The sequence below is a fragment of the Amphibalanus amphitrite genome, unplaced genomic scaffold, assembly GCF_019059575.1.
Source record: "Amphibalanus amphitrite isolate SeventyFive unplaced genomic scaffold, NRLGWU_Aamphi_draft 000842F_arrow, whole genome shotgun sequence".
Taxonomy (NCBI): Eukaryota; Metazoa; Arthropoda; class Thecostraca; order Balanomorpha; family Balanidae; genus Amphibalanus; species Amphibalanus amphitrite.
Window position 1 is genome coordinate 73,786 of NW_024882336.1, and position 18,134 is coordinate 91,919.

At 51.9% G+C, this 18,134-nt stretch overlaps 2 protein-coding genes across 11 annotated transcripts; one reads left to right on the forward strand and one right to left on the reverse strand.

Moving 5' to 3' along the window:
• The first annotated feature begins 208 nt into the window (after positions 1-208).
• On the forward strand, positions 209-2,809 carry LOC122366977 (programmed cell death protein 2-like). Of its 2 annotated transcripts, none has more exons than XM_043339704.1 (5): positions 209-311; positions 653-1,252; positions 1,455-1,616; positions 1,971-2,182; positions 2,523-2,809. In XM_043339704.1, the coding sequence occupies exons 2-5, from the start codon at positions 706-708 to the stop codon at positions 2,676-2,678; spliced, it is 1,077 nt and encodes a 358-aa protein (XP_043195639.1). In that variant the 5' UTR covers positions 209-311; positions 653-705; the 3' UTR covers positions 2,679-2,809. The 2 variants fall into 2 exon arrangements, with proteins under 2 accessions (XP_043195639.1, XP_043195640.1); XM_043339705.1 differs by having other exon boundaries at positions 259-389.
• Positions 2,793-18,082, reverse strand: LOC122366975 (threonine aspartase 1-like). 9 transcript variants are annotated; one of them, XM_043339703.1, is made up of 10 exons: positions 17,451-17,469; positions 16,355-16,465; positions 15,707-15,774; positions 14,647-14,780; positions 14,503-14,595; positions 13,901-14,081; positions 13,025-13,144; positions 4,892-5,084; positions 3,977-4,128; positions 2,793-3,598 (listed from the first exon to the last, which is right to left on the reverse strand). In XM_043339703.1, the coding sequence occupies exons 2-10, from the start codon at positions 16,386-16,388 to the stop codon at positions 3,425-3,427; spliced, it is 1,149 nt and encodes a 382-aa protein (XP_043195638.1). In that variant the 5' UTR covers positions 16,389-16,465; positions 17,451-17,469; the 3' UTR covers positions 2,793-3,424. The 9 variants fall into 9 exon arrangements, with proteins under 9 accessions (XP_043195638.1, XP_043195636.1, XP_043195635.1 ...); XM_043339701.1 differs by having other exon boundaries at positions 17,442-17,467; XM_043339700.1 differs by lacking the exon at positions 17,451-17,469 and adding an exon at positions 18,071-18,082 and having other exon boundaries at positions 14,503-14,780.
• Positions 18,083-18,134: the final 52 nt, after the last annotated feature.

Here is an 18,134-nt window from a genome sequence, read left to right on the forward strand (position 1 = left end):
CCTAGATCTGAAAATGAAAGAATGATGAAACATTGATTTAAACCACTGTGCTGGGTTCGAAAATTATTAGAAATAAAGAATCACTCACAAAACATTGCCTTTTCAGCTTCTTTATATTTTTTCACCTTTTGATCGAAAGATGTTTTCATTATCTAGAGACTTATTTAAATATGTCACCAGATCAAGGGTCAATAGCTATTTTACGAACAAGGTCTCATTCAGCGATCACGCGAAGCGCACACTGCGCGCACGTGTGTTGTATTTACTGTTGTCGTTTTGCGTGTAAATTGGATCCGAAAGCTTATCAATTGGTATGTAAGTTAGGCTAACGAAATTTAAAGTTTGTTTCGGTTGTTCTTATCTTCTGGTGAAGTACATGCCAAACATGGGTGGGTCAAGACAAGAGGGGAAAATTAAGCAAAATCATGTTCAACAGGATACCTACCTAAATTATGGCTTTTTAAGATTTAAAATGTCATGTTAATTAATGCTTGTCAGGTACAATGTGGCCAAAGAAATAGTGAAATTCAAAGTTGTAATTACCAGTTTCTGTTGGAACAATTTGAAGTTACATTGAAATCTATGCGTTACGTCACCACACCGTGGCCACTGTTAGCATTTTTAGCACATTCTGGCTGGTTTTTGTTCACAGGTGTGGCTGGCAGAGGTTTGCTACTGTGACATTTGCACACTGCAACTCATGTCATGGCTGCTGCCAGTGAAGACAAGAAGGCATCTGGCGACCACCAAGACATCCAGCTCGGATTTGTAGAGCGCACAGAGCCCTGGAAGCTGGTGAGCCGCTACTTCCCGACCAAGGTGGGCGGCCGACCCGCGTGGCTGGAGCTGCGCCACCTGCCGCCGTCTGAGGCGCTGCGGTGCGGTCACTGCAGCGCGCCGCTCGTCTTCCTCTGCCAGCTGTATGCGCCGATCGAGGAGCGAGCCGGCTGCTTCCACCGTACCGTGTTCGTGTTCATCTGCCGGCGGCCCGAGTGCTCGCAGCGGCCGTCGGGCGGCGTGGCGGCGCTGCGCTGTCAGCTGCCGCTGGAGAACCCCTACTACCCTGACACGCCGCAGGAGGAGCGGCCGCTGCTGGGGCCCGACGAGCACTCGGCCGAGCACCACGTGACGCTGTGCGCCGTCTGCGGCTGTCTGGGCACCAAGAACTGCTCCATCTGCAAGAAGGTGTACTACTGCAGCCGAGAGCACCAGGCCATCGACTGGAAACATGGACATAAGAAAAAATGCAAAGGTTTGTGGTTTAGCTTTTGGGTTAGCGTCGGAAAAACGTCACCTCACATCTAGATCGACGCATGACTAATTTTCACGTCATTTTTGCGCTCATTTCTTTGCTATGGTTTAACGATGATTATATTTGCTGATATTACTTTTCAGTCACTATTGACAACCGCGACTCCGTGCTACCTTTTGACGTCCCTCGCTGTTTTGTTTAGAGGCTGGCGGCGCCGGCTCCGGGAGCCAGAAGTTCCTGCTGCCAGAATCCGAGGTGGTCATTGAGGACGAGCCGGCTGACTCCAAGAAGCGTGAGAAGACAGAGGAAGAACGTATGGCCGACTACGCGTCACTCATCAAGGACAAGATCGAGGCTCTTCCCGGTAAGCAGTAAGCTTGCTCTTGGCCGGAACCCTTTTCGATCCGCTTTATTCGCGAAGCGAAGTTGGAAGATATTCCTTACGTCATGAATCAACGAAGATATTCCTTACGTCAATGAATCAATGAACGCATGTTTTTTGATAATTTTGAATATTGATTGAGGTTCAAGTTACTCAATTCAATTAGCCTTTTCTGTAATTGAGTAGAAATACGCTTATCTTTATTTAAATAGCTACTCGTTATTCTCCTTTGACCACTTTTCCCCTCTGTGCCTTCTGGCGTATTTGGAAAGTCATGCTGCATGACTGACATGGACATAAAGCATCACCCCTCATCGCCCCTCCTCCGTCGTCCAGATGCCGACGTGGACGAGCTGGACAAGATGGCCTCCTCGAGCGGCGACGACCCGGTGTTCGCGCGCTTTCGGAAGCGCGTGGCGCGCGAGCCGGAGCAGGTGATCCGGTACTGGCGCGGCGGGGCGCCACTTTGGGTCAGCAAAGACCACCAGCCCGCCGAGACGGACATACCCAACTGTTCCTGTGGCGCCAAACGGCACTTCGAGTTCCAGGTGAGGGTGCCGGACTGTTTGCAGACTGTAGAGGTCTGAATGCGCAACACTTTTAGTCAGAGAAAACGGGGGGGGGGGGGGTGGCAAAATTCATTCAATCATAGAAAAGCTTACGGATATGGTTATGTGAAAAGTTTGCAAGACACGCTATTGTGCGTCGAATTGCGTTTTGACTAATATGGTCGGCTAATTATTAACTTTTTCAATGTTCACGGTAAATAAAAGTGCCCGATACTGCTTGCGATGTCAAGTGATCCCTCACCAGCGAAATCGTCCCGCCTCCCACCCGCCCACGGCCTCCTATTCCGCCGCGTCTGACGTCCGTCCGTCCGTCCGTTAGATTCTGCCGCAGCTGCTCAACCACCTGGATCTGGACGAGATGGGCGACAGCGTCGACTGGGGTACCCTGGCCGTCTACACCTGCTCCGAGAGCTGCGAGGCCGCCGACCCCGAGCGGCCCTACCGCGAGGAATTTGTCTGGAAACAGCAGCTCTGACCCACAGCCGCCGTGAGGGAAAGGTATGAGAAGCGGGTTTGTTAAGATATCGGGCGAAGAAGAGCCCGAAAGAAATGTGATGAAGTGTCGTGAAATCGAAAATACATGACCTTATGGAGGCATGGCAGCAATGGCTGTATTTTGTCAGACATTACAACACGACGCGGGCGCGAACTCAGTAAAAGGTACTCGTAATTCCGCCAGTAAAACTGACGTATGGATGCCCTTGTTTGGCGCCACCACTCTGCCCTAACAACCGTCCACGAACCGTCCGGCTAAGCTCGCTGCACGAAGCCCGTTCTGTCGGCCCGCACCGGGGGGGAGATTCGCCCCGATCCCAGTCTCAAGTCTTCTCTAGGTCACCGTCGCAATCACCGAGTCCCTAACACACAGATGAGGTGCTGACCGGCGGCGCGGCGCTGCGACGCAGCTGAGGTAGTCCGGAATCCAGTGTGCGCTGTCAGACGTTCAGCAGAAACGAAGTGCGATGTGGGTGTTGGCACTACACGGCTGCATAGTTCCACCGGGTGGCTTAGGCCGACCGCCTTGAGAGTCACATCTGTGAGGACACTCTTGTCGATTCCGCGGCCGGCCGGCGACACGACGCATGTCAAGATATAACACTGTGCGTGTCAGGACGCGACTCAGCGTAGCCGCGGAGCGGGCGGGAGATCCCTGTCGTGTTGGCCCGTCGGTCGGCGGCACCCGTGTCGGTTTGTACCAGCGCTCGTCTATCCCCGGCTCCGTCAGAGTCCGGGCGCGCCCTGCTCGCCGTCAGCTCCCCCCGCCGCCCACTCGGCGCCGCTCGCCGGACGGTCGCGCGGCTCGTGCTCGGCACAGGGTCCGCAGCGTATGGAGACTGCCTGAGAGAGCACTGTGGCGCCCGGCGTGCCCTCCGGCGGTAGTCGCGAGCAGAGTGTCTGGGGAGGGACGATAGAGGTCAGTCAAAGCAGCAAGGCATCAATGGCACCGTTATTTTCGTCATTCGTATCCGGTACGATTTATTCCTTAAACTTGTTTACTCTAGCATACGGACCGATGCACAGAACAGCTGGGTATGACTTTTCGCTGCACATTGGAAGAGCGACCTGCCGGTCATATTCACCCGCTCATCATTGTCCAATTTATCCCGCCTAGCATTCCGCTGTCTTCCTTCAAGTCAGCCCTCAACCCTACCGCTCTTCTATGTCAGATTTCATTTCTGTCTGTCAGCTACCTCCAAACTGGCTCAGTCTAAGCCTGCCTCTACTCTATTCTAGTCTACTTCTACTCTTCCTTGCCACCCGTCGCCCACTCACCTGAGGACTGTCGGAGTTGGCGGCCATATACCCTAGGACGAAGCTGGCGGTGCAGTGTCCCCAGGATACGTCCACGGCGCCGAGGCCGGGGTCGTGTCGGAGCGCGATGGCCCCCGCCAGACGCTGGCTGCTCGGCGGGACGTAGTGGGAACCTGAGACGCGAGGGAAGACGGTCAAAGCGGGAAAGGGGGCGACCGGACCCGGGGGACGGTGACATTGGGGAAACGACAGCTAACAGAAAGAAGACGGTCAGACGGCACAGGACGGGAGAGGACGGCCTGATGTAGAGCATGGCCCAGGCTTGTTGGACTCAGGACAAGGGAGGTTAGTGAATGATTCGCATCTGAGGCTCGCAGCGATCTGTCCCACGCACGCATCGGCGAAGTCAACTGATGGACATAGATACCGGACAGCTGAACGGTGTTGAAAAGTTTCTCACACAACATCGCAGACACGTTATGAATGATAATATCACAATATCGGTTATCTAGCACTTAGCAGGGCAGCTGGTATCGGGCATCCGAACGTTGTTTGGCTAGGCCGGTGATCCCTTTTGTTTGTTTGTTTTATTTTGTTGGGTTAGGCCCTGTCGGTCTGACAAGACCATTTTAAAGCCGGAAGGACGATAGGAATTAGGGAGAGACATTGTACAGACACCCTAGAGAGTCGCCGGGACTGAGCCCGTCCGAATGGACAGGCCGGCCAGCCCTCCAAGCACTCTCTGCACCCGGCTACGGGGTGCGCTCCCTCAGGAGCAGCGGTGCCGCTCCAAGGGAGCAGCCCGCATGAGATAATAGTGCCTGTCCAGCCCAGGGTGTTGCGGCGTGGAGAAGGATTTCAGCATCCTGAGGATGGAAACGACGGACGGGTGGTGATCCCCTGACAGACAGACCGTCACGACGAGCCTATACCCACCTAAGAATCCTCGTTTGAGTCCCAGCTGGAGTCCCTGGATGGCGTGCTCGGAGCGGCTGATTTCGGCCGCCACGCGCCGCGCCAGGCAGCTCATCACGAGCTGTTCGCCGGTGCCGGAGGTGGAGACGCCCACGCCGTACCGACCAGTGGTGGCGGCCGCGTCCGCCCAGCAGCCGCAGCCAAACACCGCCGCCTGGTGGAGACACAGGGAACTAACACACCGCCCATTTATTTAGGGCCTTGGCCCAGTCCGCCCAGCAGCCAAACACCGCCGCCTGGTGGAGACACGGAGAACTAACACACTGTCCAGCAGCCGCAAACACCGCCACCTGGCGGAGACACGAGAGCTAACAATGCGTGCGTTCGGCATCCGGAAAATATCCTTTGGATATTCTCGGTCGGAAAATTATTGGTGACAACCTTCGTTCGGTACGCCCCGTTTAGGGGAGAATTATCCACGGGATAATACCCCTCACTTGAGCGTTCGGCATCACGGATGTCATCCCTGGACGGTCACAGAAATTTGGCTTACTTTTGATTTTCGAGCTTCCAAACACCTTTAGTTATTTACGATATTGCATCATACACAATATGCCATCACATCTTACAGTTTATCTTTAGAAATCAAAAGCAAAAACCATTTGATCACCACTATCAAAAATACCTCCCACCTCAACACGGAAAACATCCAGTTTTCCAGAAAACGCCCCATGTCCGCAGATTCTCCCCAGCGCGGAATAATTGTCTGGGAGAATTTTTCGTTGTCGCGATACCGAACGTGAACTCCGATAATTCTCACTGATCCGGGATAATTCTACATGATTTCCGGATGCCGAACGCACGCAATACGATACGGCAGCCTGAGCCAAACACTCCGCCTGGCGGATATATGGGGAACTAAGAACAAACAGACCACACGCGGCAGTCAACCTACCTACAGACCTGGCGGATACTACGGGTGAACTAGCTAACCCACTGCCACCTGCCGATACATAATTACATATGGGCTCAACACACCACGCCGTCTCCTGGCGGAAACACCGGTGAACTAATGACCCAGACTGCTGTTATGGCGAGCGCCGTTCATAGCTATGTGGGATTACCACACACCCACCGCTGCTGCCAATTCCAACTCCATTAACTAAATTATCATCGGGCTCAGGCCTTTAGCTGGTACATGTTCCAGGCGGCCCATATCCGCCTTGCGCAATTTTGATGGAGCCCAATCAATAAACAGGCGTGGTACAGAGCCTCCTCCCCATTACCGTCCTTTCAGAGTGGTTCCTAATGATGCCGTCAGGGGCGCCCCGTGCCCGGGAGTCGGGAAGGCTATCAGCGAGGACTGTAAATGGCCGAGGGCCTAGAGTTGAACATTGGTGGCAGCTTTTCCCCACGGTCTATGGCCAAAAGTGCAAGACCAGACGAAACCGACGTCAGTACCCTCGAAGATTTGATTTGACAAGTGGAAACTCACATAGCGTTGCGTGTGGGCGTCCATAAATTGTCTCAATGTGAATGAACTCAACATGTATCGACGTCAATCCTAAAACATTTCCCCATCTTGAGCCATAGGGTCCAGCAGTCGGTGCCAGGACTGCGCAGCTAAAATAGCAAACTATTGCTCAACGTTCCTGTTCCGTATTGCGACATAGCCCAGGCCAGTGCTCGGGGAGATAGCCAGGGTAGGTCCGCCCAATTCCGATGCCAGTCACTGAACTGAAACTGCTACGGTGGCAAAAGGAAACAGTCACAAATAGAAACGGGTCTCTGGGGAGGGGAGGGCACATATCCGAGAGCTGTGCCAGTGGAACGCGCAATGTTTGAACTCACATCTTTTCCTACCATCTGTCCCACTGTAACCTAACGTGAGCTCTACCATCTGTCCCACTGTCACCTAACGTGAGCCACTATGGCGTATGACCTCGCGTACTCTTCTGTTGTGACCCCACTCGCCCCCATGTCAGCCCACTTTTCCTACCGAGATTCCCTTTTCCGTATAGGGTATGTGACATCATCGGTACAACCGTGACCTGATCTGGCCAATCAGGGACAGCCGTCACATCACAATGTGACAGCTGTCTGTCACAATGTGACAGCAGACACACACAGGTCACATTGTGGCCTTCCTTTTCTGCGTTGAGTATGTGACGTCCGTTCCATTGGGGTACGTGACCTCCCAGCTGTCCCTCTCGTCCGGGGTGTTTCATATCTGTCCCGGTGTGACCCCCCTGCCGCCCCGTGTGTCTGTGTAGGAGTACGTGACCTCTCCTCAGCTGGTCTGTGTCTGTGTCGGGTTATATGAGCAGCTCACCTGTCCGACTCTGCCGGGGTGTTTGATATTTGTCCCTGTGAGTGTGACCTCTCCCTGTCATCAGGTTATATGAGTAGCTCACCTGTCCGACCCTGCCAGGGTGTTTGATATTTGTCCCTGTGAGTGTGACCTCTCCCTGTCATCAGGTTATATGAGTAGCTCACCTGTCCGACCCTGCCAGGGTGTTTGATATTTGTCCCTGTGAGTGTGACCTCTCCCTGTCATCAGGTTATATGAGTAGCTCACCTGTCCGACTCTGCCGGGGTGTTTGATATTTGTCCCTGTGAGTGTGACCTCTCCCTGTCATCAGGTTATATGAGCAGCTCACCTGTCCGACCCTGCCGGGGTGTTTGATATTTGTCCCTGTGAGTGTGACCTCTCCCTGTCATCAGGTTATATGAGTAGCTCACCTGTCCGACCCTGCCGGGGTGTTTGATATTTGTCCCTGTGAGTGTGACCTCTCCCTGTCATCAGGTTATATGAGTAGCTCACCTGTCCGACTCTGCCGGGGTGTTTGATATTTGTCCCTGTGAGTGTGACCTCTCCCTGTCATCAGGTTATATGAGTAGCTCACCTGTCCGACTCTGCCGGGGTGTTTGATATTTGTCCCTGTGAGTGTGACCTCTCCCTGTCATCAGGTTATATGAGTAGCTCACCTGTCCGACTCTGCCGGGGTGTTTGATATTTGTCCCTGTGAGTGTGACCTCTCCCTGTCATCAGGTTATATGAGTAGCTCACCTGTCCGACTCTGCCGGGGTGTTTGATATTTGTCCCTGTGAGTGTGACCTCTCCCTGTCATCAGGTTATATGAGTAGCTCACCTGTCCGACTCTGCCGGGGTGTTTGATATTTGTCCCTGTGAGTGTGACCTCTCCCTGTCATCAGGTTATATGAGTAGCTCACCTGTCCGACTCTGCCGGGGTGTTTGATATTTGTCCCTGTGAGTGTGACCTCTCCCTGTCATCAGGTTATATGAGTAGCTCACCTGTCCGACTCTGCCGGGGTGTTTGATATTTGTCCCTGTGAGTGTGACCTCTCCCTGTCATCAGGTTATATGAGTAGCTCACCTGTCCGACTCTGCCGGGGTGTTTGATATTTGTCCCTGTGAGTGTGACCTCTCCCTGTCATCAGGTTATATGAGTAGCTCACCTGTCCGACTCTGCCGGGGTGTTTGATATTTGTCCCTGTGAGTGTGACCTCTCCCTGTCATCAGGTTATATGAGTAGCTCACCTGTCCGACTCTGCCGGGGTGTTTGATATTTGTCCCTGTGAGTGTGACCTCTCCCTGTCATCAGGTTATATGAGTAGCTCACCTGTCCGACTCTGCCGGGGTGTTTGATATTTGTCCCTGTGAGTGTGACCTCTCCCTGTCATCAGGTTATATGAGTAGCTCACCTGTCCGACCCTGCCGGGGTGTTTGATATTTGTCCCTGTGAGTGTGACCTCTCCCTGTCATCAGGTTATATGAGTAGCTCACCTGTCCGACCCTGCCGGGGTGTTTGATATTTGTCCCTGTGAGTGTGACCTCTCCCTGTCATCAGGTTATATGAGTAGCTCACCTGTCCGACTCTGCCGGGGTGTTTGATATTTGTCCCTGTGAGTGTGACCTCTCCCTGTCATCAGGTTATATGAGTAGCTCACCTGTCCGACCCTGCCGGGGTGTTTGATATTTGTCCCTGTGAGTGTGACCTCTCCCTGTCATCAGGTTATATGAGTAGCTCACCTGTCCGACCCTGCCGGGGTGTTTGATATTTGTCCCTGTGAGTGTGACCTCTCCCTGTCATCAGGTTATATGAGTAGCTCACCTGTCCGACTCTGCCGGGGTGTTTGATATTTGTCCCTGTGAGTGTGACCTCTCCCTGTCATCAGGTTATATGAGTAGCTCACCTGTCCGACTCTGCCGGGGTGTTTGATATTTGTCCCTGTGAGTGTGACCTCTCCCTGTCATCAGGTTATATGAGTAGCTCACCTGTCCGACTCTGCCGGGGTGTTTGATATTTGTCCCTGTGAGTGTGACCTCTCCCTGTCATCAGGTTATATGAGTAGCTCACCTGTCCGACTCTGCCGGGGTGTTTGATATTTGTCCCTGTGAGTGTGACCTCTCCCTGTCATCAGGTTATATGAGTAGCTCACCTGTCCGACCCTGCCGGGGTGTTTGATATTTGTCCCTGTGAGTGTGACCTCTCCCTGTCATCAGGTTATATGAGTAGCTCACCTGTCCGACCCTGCCGGGGTGTTTGATATTTGTCCCTGTGAGTGTGACCTCTCCCTGTCATCAGGTTATATGAGTAGCTCACCTGTCCGACCCTGCCGGGGTGTTTGATATTTGTCCCTGTGAGTGTGACCTCTCCCTGTCATCAGGTTATATGAGTAGCTCACCTGTCCGACTCTGCCGGGGTGTTTGATATTTGTCCCTGTGAGTGTGACCTCTCCCTGTCATCAGGTTATATGAGTAGCTCACCTGTCCGACCCTGCCGGGGTGTTTGATATTTGTCCCTGTGAGTGTGACCTCTCCCTGTCATCAGGTTATATGAGTAGCTCACCTGTCCGACCCTGCCGGGGTGTTTGATATTTGTCCCTGTGAGTGTGACCTCTCCCTGTCATCAGGTTATATGAGTAGCTCACCTGTCCGACCCTGCCGGGGTGTTTGATATTTGTCCCTGTGAGTGTGACCTCTCCCTGTCATCAGGTTATATGAGTAGCTCACCTGTCCGACCCTGCCGGGGTGTTTGATATTTGTCCCTGTGAGTGTGACCTCTCCCTGTCATCAGGTTATATGAGTAGCTCACCTGTCCGACCCTGCCGGGGTGTTTGATATTTGTCCCTGTGAGTGTGACCTCTCCCTGTCATCAGGTTATATGAGTAGCTCACCTGTCCGACTCTGCCGGGGTGTTTGATATTTGTCCCTGTGAGTGTGACCTCTCCCTGTCATCAGGTTATATGAGTAGCTCACCTGTCCGACTCTGCCGGGGTGTTTGATATTTGTCCCTGTGAGTGTGACCTCTCCCTGTCATCAGGTTATATGAGTAGCTCACCTGTCCGACTCTGCCGGGGTGTTTGATATTTGTCCCTGTGAGTGTGACCTCTCCCTGTCATCAGGTTATATGAGTAGCTCACCTGTCCGACTCTGCCGGGGTGTTTGATATTTGTCCCTGTGAGTGTGACCTCTCCCTGTCATCAGGTTATATGAGTAGCTCACCTGTCCGACTCTGCCGGGGTGTTTGATATTTGTCCCTGTGAGTGTGACCTCTCCCTGTCATCAGGTTATATGAGTAGCTCACCTGTCCGACTCTGCCGGGGTGTTTGATATTTGTCCCTGTGAGTGTGACCTCTCCCTGTCATCAGGTTATATGAGTAGCTCACCTGTCCGACTCTGCCGGGGTGTTTGATATTTGTCCCTGTGAGTGTGACCTCTCCCTGTCATCAGGTTATATGAGTAGCTCACCTGTCCGACTCTGCCAGGGTGTTTGATATTTGTCCCTGTGAGTGTGACCTCTCCCTGTCATCAGGTTATATGAGTAGCTCACCTGTCCGACTCTGCCGGGGTGTTTGATATTTGTCCCTGTGAGTGTGACCTCTCCCTGTCATCAGGTTATATGAGTAGCTCACCTGTCCGACTCTGCCGGGGTGTTTGATATTTGTCCCTGTGAGTGTGACCTCTCCCTGTCATCAGGTTATATGAGTAGCTCACCTGTCCGACTCTGCCGGGGTGTTTGATATTTGTCCCTGTGAGTGTGACCTCTCCCTGTCATCAGGTTATATGAGTAGCTCACCTGTCCGACTCTGCCAGGGTGTTTGATATTTGTCCCTGTGAGTGTGACCTCTCCCTGTCATCAGGTTATATGAGTAGCTCACCTGTCCGACTCTGCCGGGGTGTTTGATATTTGTCCCTGTGAGTGTGACCTCTCCCTGTCATCAGGTTATATGAGTAGCTCACCTGTCCGACTCTGCCGGGGTGTTTGATATTTGTCCCTGTGAGTGTGACCTCTCCCTGTCATCAGGTTATATGAGTAGCTCACCTGTCCGACCCTGCCGGGGTGTTTGATATTTGTCCCTGTGAGTGTGACCTCTCCCTGTCATCAGGTTATATGAGTAGCTCACCTGTCCGACTCTGCCGGGGTGTTTGATATTTGTCCCTGTGAGTGTGACCTCTCCCTGTCATCAGGTTATATGAGTAGCTCACCTGTCCGACCCTGCCGGGGTGTTTGATATTTGTCCCTGTGAGTGTGACCTCTCCCTGTCATCAGGTTATATGAGTAGCTCACCTGTCCGACTCTGCCGGGGTGTTTGATATTTGTCCCTGTGAGTGTGACCTCTCCCTGTCATCAGGTTATATGAGTAGCTCACCTGTCCGACTCTGCCGGGGTGTTTGATATTTGTCCCTGTGAGTGTGACCTCTCCCTGTCATCAGGTTATATGAGTAGCTCACCTGTCCGACTCTGCCGGGGTGTTTGATATTTGTCCCTGTGAGTGTGACCTCTCCCTGTCATCAGGTTATATGAGTAGCTCACCTGTCCGACTCTGCCGGGGTGTTTGATATTTGTCCCTGTGAGTGTGACCTCTCCCTGTCATCAGGTTATATGAGTAGCTCACCTGTCCGACTCTGCCGGGGTGTTTGATATTTGTCCCTGTGAGTGTGACCTCTCCCTGTCATCAGGTTATATGAGTAGCTCACCTGTCCGACTCTGCCGGGGTGTTTGATATTTGTCCCTGTGAGTGTGACCTCTCCCTGTCATCAGGTTATATGAGTAGCTCACCTGTCCGACTCTGCCGGGGTGTTTGATATTTGTCCCTGTGAGTGTGACCTCTCCCTGTCATCAGGTTATATGAGTAGCTCACCTGTCCGACTCTGCCGGGGTGTTTGATATTTGTCCCTGTGAGTGTGACCTCTCCCTGTCATCAGGTTATATGAGTAGCTCACCTGTCCGACTCTGCCGGGGTGTTTGATATTTGTCCCTGTGAGTGTGACCTCTCCCTGTCATCAGGTTATATGAGTAGCTCACCTGTCCGACCCTGCCGGGGTGTTTGATATTTGTCCCTGTGAGTGTGACCTCTCCCTGTCATCAGGTTATATGAGTAGCTCACCTGTCCGACTCTGCCGGGGTGTTTGATATTTGTCCCTGTGAGTGTGACCTCTCCCTGTCATCAGGTTATATGAGTAGCTCACCTGTCCGACTCTGCCGGGGTGTTTGATATTTGTCCCTGTGAGTGTGACCTCTCCCTGTCATCAGGTTATATGAGTAGCTCACCTGTCCGACTCTGCCGGGGTGTTTGATATTTGTCCCTGTGAGTGTGACCTCTCCCTGTCATCAGGTTATATGAGTAGCTCACCTGTCCGACTCTGCCGGGGTGTTTGATATTTGTCCCTGTGAGTGTGACCTCTCCCTGTCATCAGGTTATATGAGTAGCTCACCTGTCCGACTCTGCCGGGGTGTTTGATATTTGTCCCTGTGAGTGTGACCTCTCCCTGTCATCAGGTTATATGAGTAGCTCACCTGTCCGACTCTGCCAGGGTGTTTGATATTTGTCCCTGTGAGTGTGACCTCTCCCTGTCATCAGGTTATATGAGTAGCTCACCTGTCCGACTCTGCCGGGGTGTTTGATATTTGTCCCTGTGAGTGTGACCTCTCCCTGTCATCAGGTTATATGAGTAGCTCACCTGTCCGACTCTGCCGGGGTGTTTGATATTTGTCCCTGTGAGTGTGACCTCTCCCTGTCATCAGGTTATATGAGTAGCTCACCTGTCCGACCCTGCCGGGGTGTTTGATATTTGTCCCTGTGAGTGTGACCTCTCCCTGTCATCGGGTTATATGAGCAGCTCACCTGTCCGACTCTGCCGGGGTGTTTGAGCATGATGCCGCCGCTGGAGGAGGCGGCTGCGATGTGACCCGAACAGTCCAGGACCACGGCACCCACCGTGTCACGGAGCTCGCTGTCCGTCTCCTGCCGGCATACATACATAGACCGGTACAGGCGGCTGGCTAATGCTGCTGGAACTAGTGGTTGTGAAGCACGGTGATTGAAAGACAGTGCTGGTTTCAGGAATCGTTGGTTAAATGACCACCTGTATCTGCCAAAAGGCGCAGGTCTAGCGTAATTTTAGCGGGAATCCATGACAAACAAGGTGTTCCCGGCAGATTATCTGCTTTTGTGTCGCGCCGTGGGCTGCATGCTGGGAGGGGTTCGGTCGGGGGAACACCGCATGCTTAGACGGGGCGTCGCGATGACAGCATTACACTACACAGCAGGCTCAACCAAACCAAAAGAAGCAGCATCATAATGCATTTACAGTTGCAGTCTTGTTTTAGACAGTATAAATCGACCAATGGCCGTAATAATATTGAAAATAGTTTCCAGCATGACGATTATGTGAACCAGGATCCTATTCGTACTCAAACTCTCACACTAAACTTTCACAAGGCTTCAAACTTCAAACTGTGTTACAATAACGACTTCGGCTTTCCAAATTTAGCCGCAGCATGCCGGTAATATTTCCAGCGAAGTTTGATCGCTGAATAGCATCTGTTAAATCACGCGTACAAATATTCACAACTCAAGGAAACGCTCCCTAAGGAATGGCGAAATCTACCTCACGTGCTATTTCATCACGGACCTACGCACAGCTGCTAAACGACACACTGGAACACGCCGTTTCCCTTTCAAAGTCCCTCCCCCGGCTTCCCCGAGCGCCGTCCTTACGTCTGCCGCCTCCAACCGGGGCCGCTTCCGGTCGGCCGTCCGCTCTCGGTCGACCTCGTCCAGCGACCGGCGGTACTTGTCGTAGCGCCGCTGTGCCTCGGGGGTCACCAGGTGGCTGGCCGGACTGACTGGCAGCGACTGCGCCTCGGCCCACCGCACGGCGCCCTCGCCCACCAGTAGACTGGAGACGGGGGAGGGGGTGGGGGATGGGCGCAAAGGGTCAGACACAGTTAGAGCTCCGGTGGGGATAGGGAGGGCTAAACATGACGATGACAGACTGGACAGCTGGCTAAGAGAGCTCTGTACTGATGGGTTAGCCAACACAGACACTAAGGTATACAACACCCCATAATGTATTTTGATGACAACTGAATGACTCAGCCGAGAACACCGATAACTGTCAGTTGTTTGCTACGTCAATGTTCTGTAACCTCGGGATGAAGTTCTCAATAACTTTGTTTTTCTGTGATGACAACAGTCTTATCTTCAGATAACGCTTTCCATAAAAATAAACAACCGTTAACTTCACCGTCTCTATTTTTTTCCAGAGAGAGCAGCCTTCCATTTCCAAACCTAGCAATTCACGCTATTGTCAGACTCACTTTGGCGGCTCCCTGCCGAGCGAGAGTCCTCTCTGCTGCACCTCCAGCATTCTCAGCGCCACGCGCACCGGGTGGGCCAGCCGGGGCGCGGCGCCGACACCGGCGAACCGGCCGCCGGCGCCGCGGTCCACCATCAGGCCGGCGTCACACTCGACCGTGCCGTCCAGCGTGAGGTTCGAGCCGCGCCCGGCGTTTGTACACGCCGCCGCCTCCAGCACGGAGATGGCCTCGGCGGCCACGGCGGCCGCCTCGACACCGGCGCGCAGCAGCTGCACCGCCTGAGGGAGCACGGGTCACCGGTCAGAGGTCACAATTCGCCCATCAGAGGTCATGGGTCATGGATTACGAATTTGGGTCTTGGGTCACTGGTGGGGTTGGCAGTCGGGTCGAGGGTTGGGAAATTATCGCTGCGGGAGTTCTCGTTGACAGCAGAGAATGATCGCTGAAGGAGATATACAGACACAGAGTATACAGAGCCCGTTCAGACTCTGTATGACAGATCGCACCGTAAAACGCCAATCCCTACCCTATGCTGCAGTCGACACAGTCCCCAATTCCACCGTTCTGCCGCGGAACGGAATCGGTGTCCTTAGTCCGCAACCAAAAACCGACCGGCATTTCCCGTCAATCAAAATTCATCACAATCATTCTCGGCACTACCAGTCCAGTTCCGTGGGTAGCTAAAACCAGCCGTGTCAGTTGTCACCCCTGCATGGTTGGGTGGCCCGGCCGGCGCACCAACCATCGTACCCAACGACCCCTGGGATGTTGAATGTTGATATCACAGGGCGACCCCTCCCCCGCCCTTCCGCGCCCCGGCCTGGCACGGCGCGTCCTGCCGGAACGTGGCTCCCTGACGCCGGGCGGCGGCCGGTTTCGGCAGCCCACCATGTACAGCAGCGCCAGCAGTACCGCTGCCGGGGGACTGTTGCGTCAGCCCCCCCCCTTCACCCCCTCCCCGTCCGACCCAAATGCATCGCGCCGAGTCCGATCTGAGTTCTGACACCATTGTGGCCCGCCGGGCGGTCCGGGCCGGCCCACAAGGACGTCTGGTGCGTCATGCCAAACGGCCACTCCCCGAAATAGGCGCGCTAGGGGATGGTCAACGCCGCGCCACTGCTTCGTACAGGGCCATGTCATTGAGAGGCAGCGGTAGGTCACTGGAAGGGGATGGGACTGGGAGCCGGGAGAGACGTCTTCTTACCTTGAGAAGCGCGTCCGAGCATGCCTTTCGGTACTCGGACACCTTGCTCTGGCTGTGGTAGCCAGCTCCTGAGGAAGGGTGTCACATACGTTAGAGACACGAATACAGAGAAACCAACTGCCAATGTGACGGACATCATCCTACCTCGGAGCACGCTACTGCTACTGGCACGTGTCCGGTAAAACGAGCGGATTTTATTGTCTAAACAGATTCAGATTGTCTGGCTCTGATATCTATTGTAATTGAATAATAGATCAATGGGGTCGAGTAGCTTGAGAAGCTATACAAAGGTGCTGCTAGAGGAACACACTGATATATCTGGTAGGCGGTGGCTTCCCAGTAACTGGAGAAAATATAGTTTTTTTTCAAATTGAATATGATTCAATGCAGTTTTATTTTATAGAAGTTTTCATTTTTAAAATGCATCAGTAGCACAGCAAGTGGGAACATTGTGTCTTGATACCTGGACACAAATTTGAATTATAACATATTAAGCAGCCTGCCACTGATCTAACTCATCAAGTGTTGGTATTTGGTAACAAACACACAAACCTTGCTGTGGTAAAAGAAAGACAGTTTCACTTCAATGAACTCAGCATGACCCTTACCACTTCTCATAATACTGTAGCTGTAGATCAAGATACTTACCAACATGAACAATGATAACTCCATTATGTGGCATACTGAAAGACAAGGGTTATCACTTAACTATTCCCTTTACATCAACTGGCTCTTGGCAACCTTCTCATGAATCTCAATCTGAAAGGGTAAAAAAAACGGTAAATTTGCATGTCATTCATTTGCAAATTACCTACATTGACAAGAAAAGAATGACATGTTAAGATTTAGGCGCATATTTATGAATGAGAAAGAAGGAATGATAGAGACTGATGAAAGAGAAAATATAACAATTAGGAAATAGCAGTAAAACTGATGCTTGATGAGTTCAGTACCTACCATTGAAAATGCCTGCCTCACAAACTCAAATATTTTTAGAGGCAATTTTGATCTAATTCCAGGCAAATGCCTTGAGTAATGAGCCCTCCTTAAAAACATGGTCTGTTATTAGGTACCTACCCACCTTAGGTACCTCACAAATTTAATGCATTTCAAGAAAACTTCAAGGGTTCTATTTCTAAGTCTAGTGGGAGCACTTGAATAACGTCAGATCAAATATCAAAATTCAGAATGGAACAATGGTTCAATGAAAGCAGAACTTCTGTGATATTCTTTAAAATTCAGGCAACCAATGGATAAAAATCAAGTGAGACGAATGTCTCTAGACTGAGACCCCATGAAAATTAAGCCCATGGCCATGACCGCGATCATTGCTGCCAAGCCAAGGTTATGGCCAAGCTATGTCCCAAGGCCAACATGGTCATGCTAACACACAATTAGCCCAATTAACAAGTAACAACTGAACTGAGATTAATTCCCACTGAAAAGTTCTGTTCCGCTTCATTCCGTTCTGTTTAGTTATAGACCATTCCACGTGGTGGGTTGATGCTAATGAGTCAACCTGCATAACATAAACGAGACATTATTAAAAGTTAAGATGAAAAAGTGACAAAATGCATACCGAGGCGATGAGCTAAGATAAAAATTAAAAAGCACATCCAGTAAACGTAAACTCTGCTCGCGTTACGGAGCCAGTGACGGTCGACGGCAAACGGTACGGTTAAGGACGAGGCACAGGTATCTCCAATTAGAATAAGGTAAAATAATGATAATGTACCCCACAGACCTCTCCGGCACTCAAACACCGGACGCCGGTGAAAACAGGGCGCCTGAGGGCATATTAGTCACGTGACATTTAGCACTTCTCCCCCTCCATGGGCTTTCTATGTATGCTAAACGTCACGTGTGAATTTCACGAACCTTGATCAAATCGCCCCAGGCGCCCTGTTTTCACCGTCGTCCCAAACACCGACTGGTTGCGCCCACTTCAACTTATTTCAATTTTCAATTTACCGTTGCGTCGCTACCAAAACATTGCGCCAAGGCAGTATATTGCGCAATCCAAATTTATACAAAATTGACGCATCATAGACGTATTAGCATGTTACAGACATTTGGCAGCATGACGTCACGGTATTGTGTAGCATATTTGAGAAGTTTTATAAAACTTTTCTTATATCTTGAGAAAAAAAGTTGAGATTTAAAATTTTTCTCTTGAATCGTGGGATATCAATGGATATCAGTCTTGAAGGGGAAAATGATCGAGTAACTTGCTCGATCACCTCGAACTGCACCGAGCTGAGAACGTTTCATGGCTTTATAAGGACTTTTTTTAGAACATGTAAACGAAGTTGAAAGTAATTTTGCACATGAATATGCAATATGCATGCGCGGCTGCATATTTACGTCTGGACAACGAGTTGCGTTGGAGAGGCCGGAAATAGTGGCGATTTCAGGACCGCAAGAATGG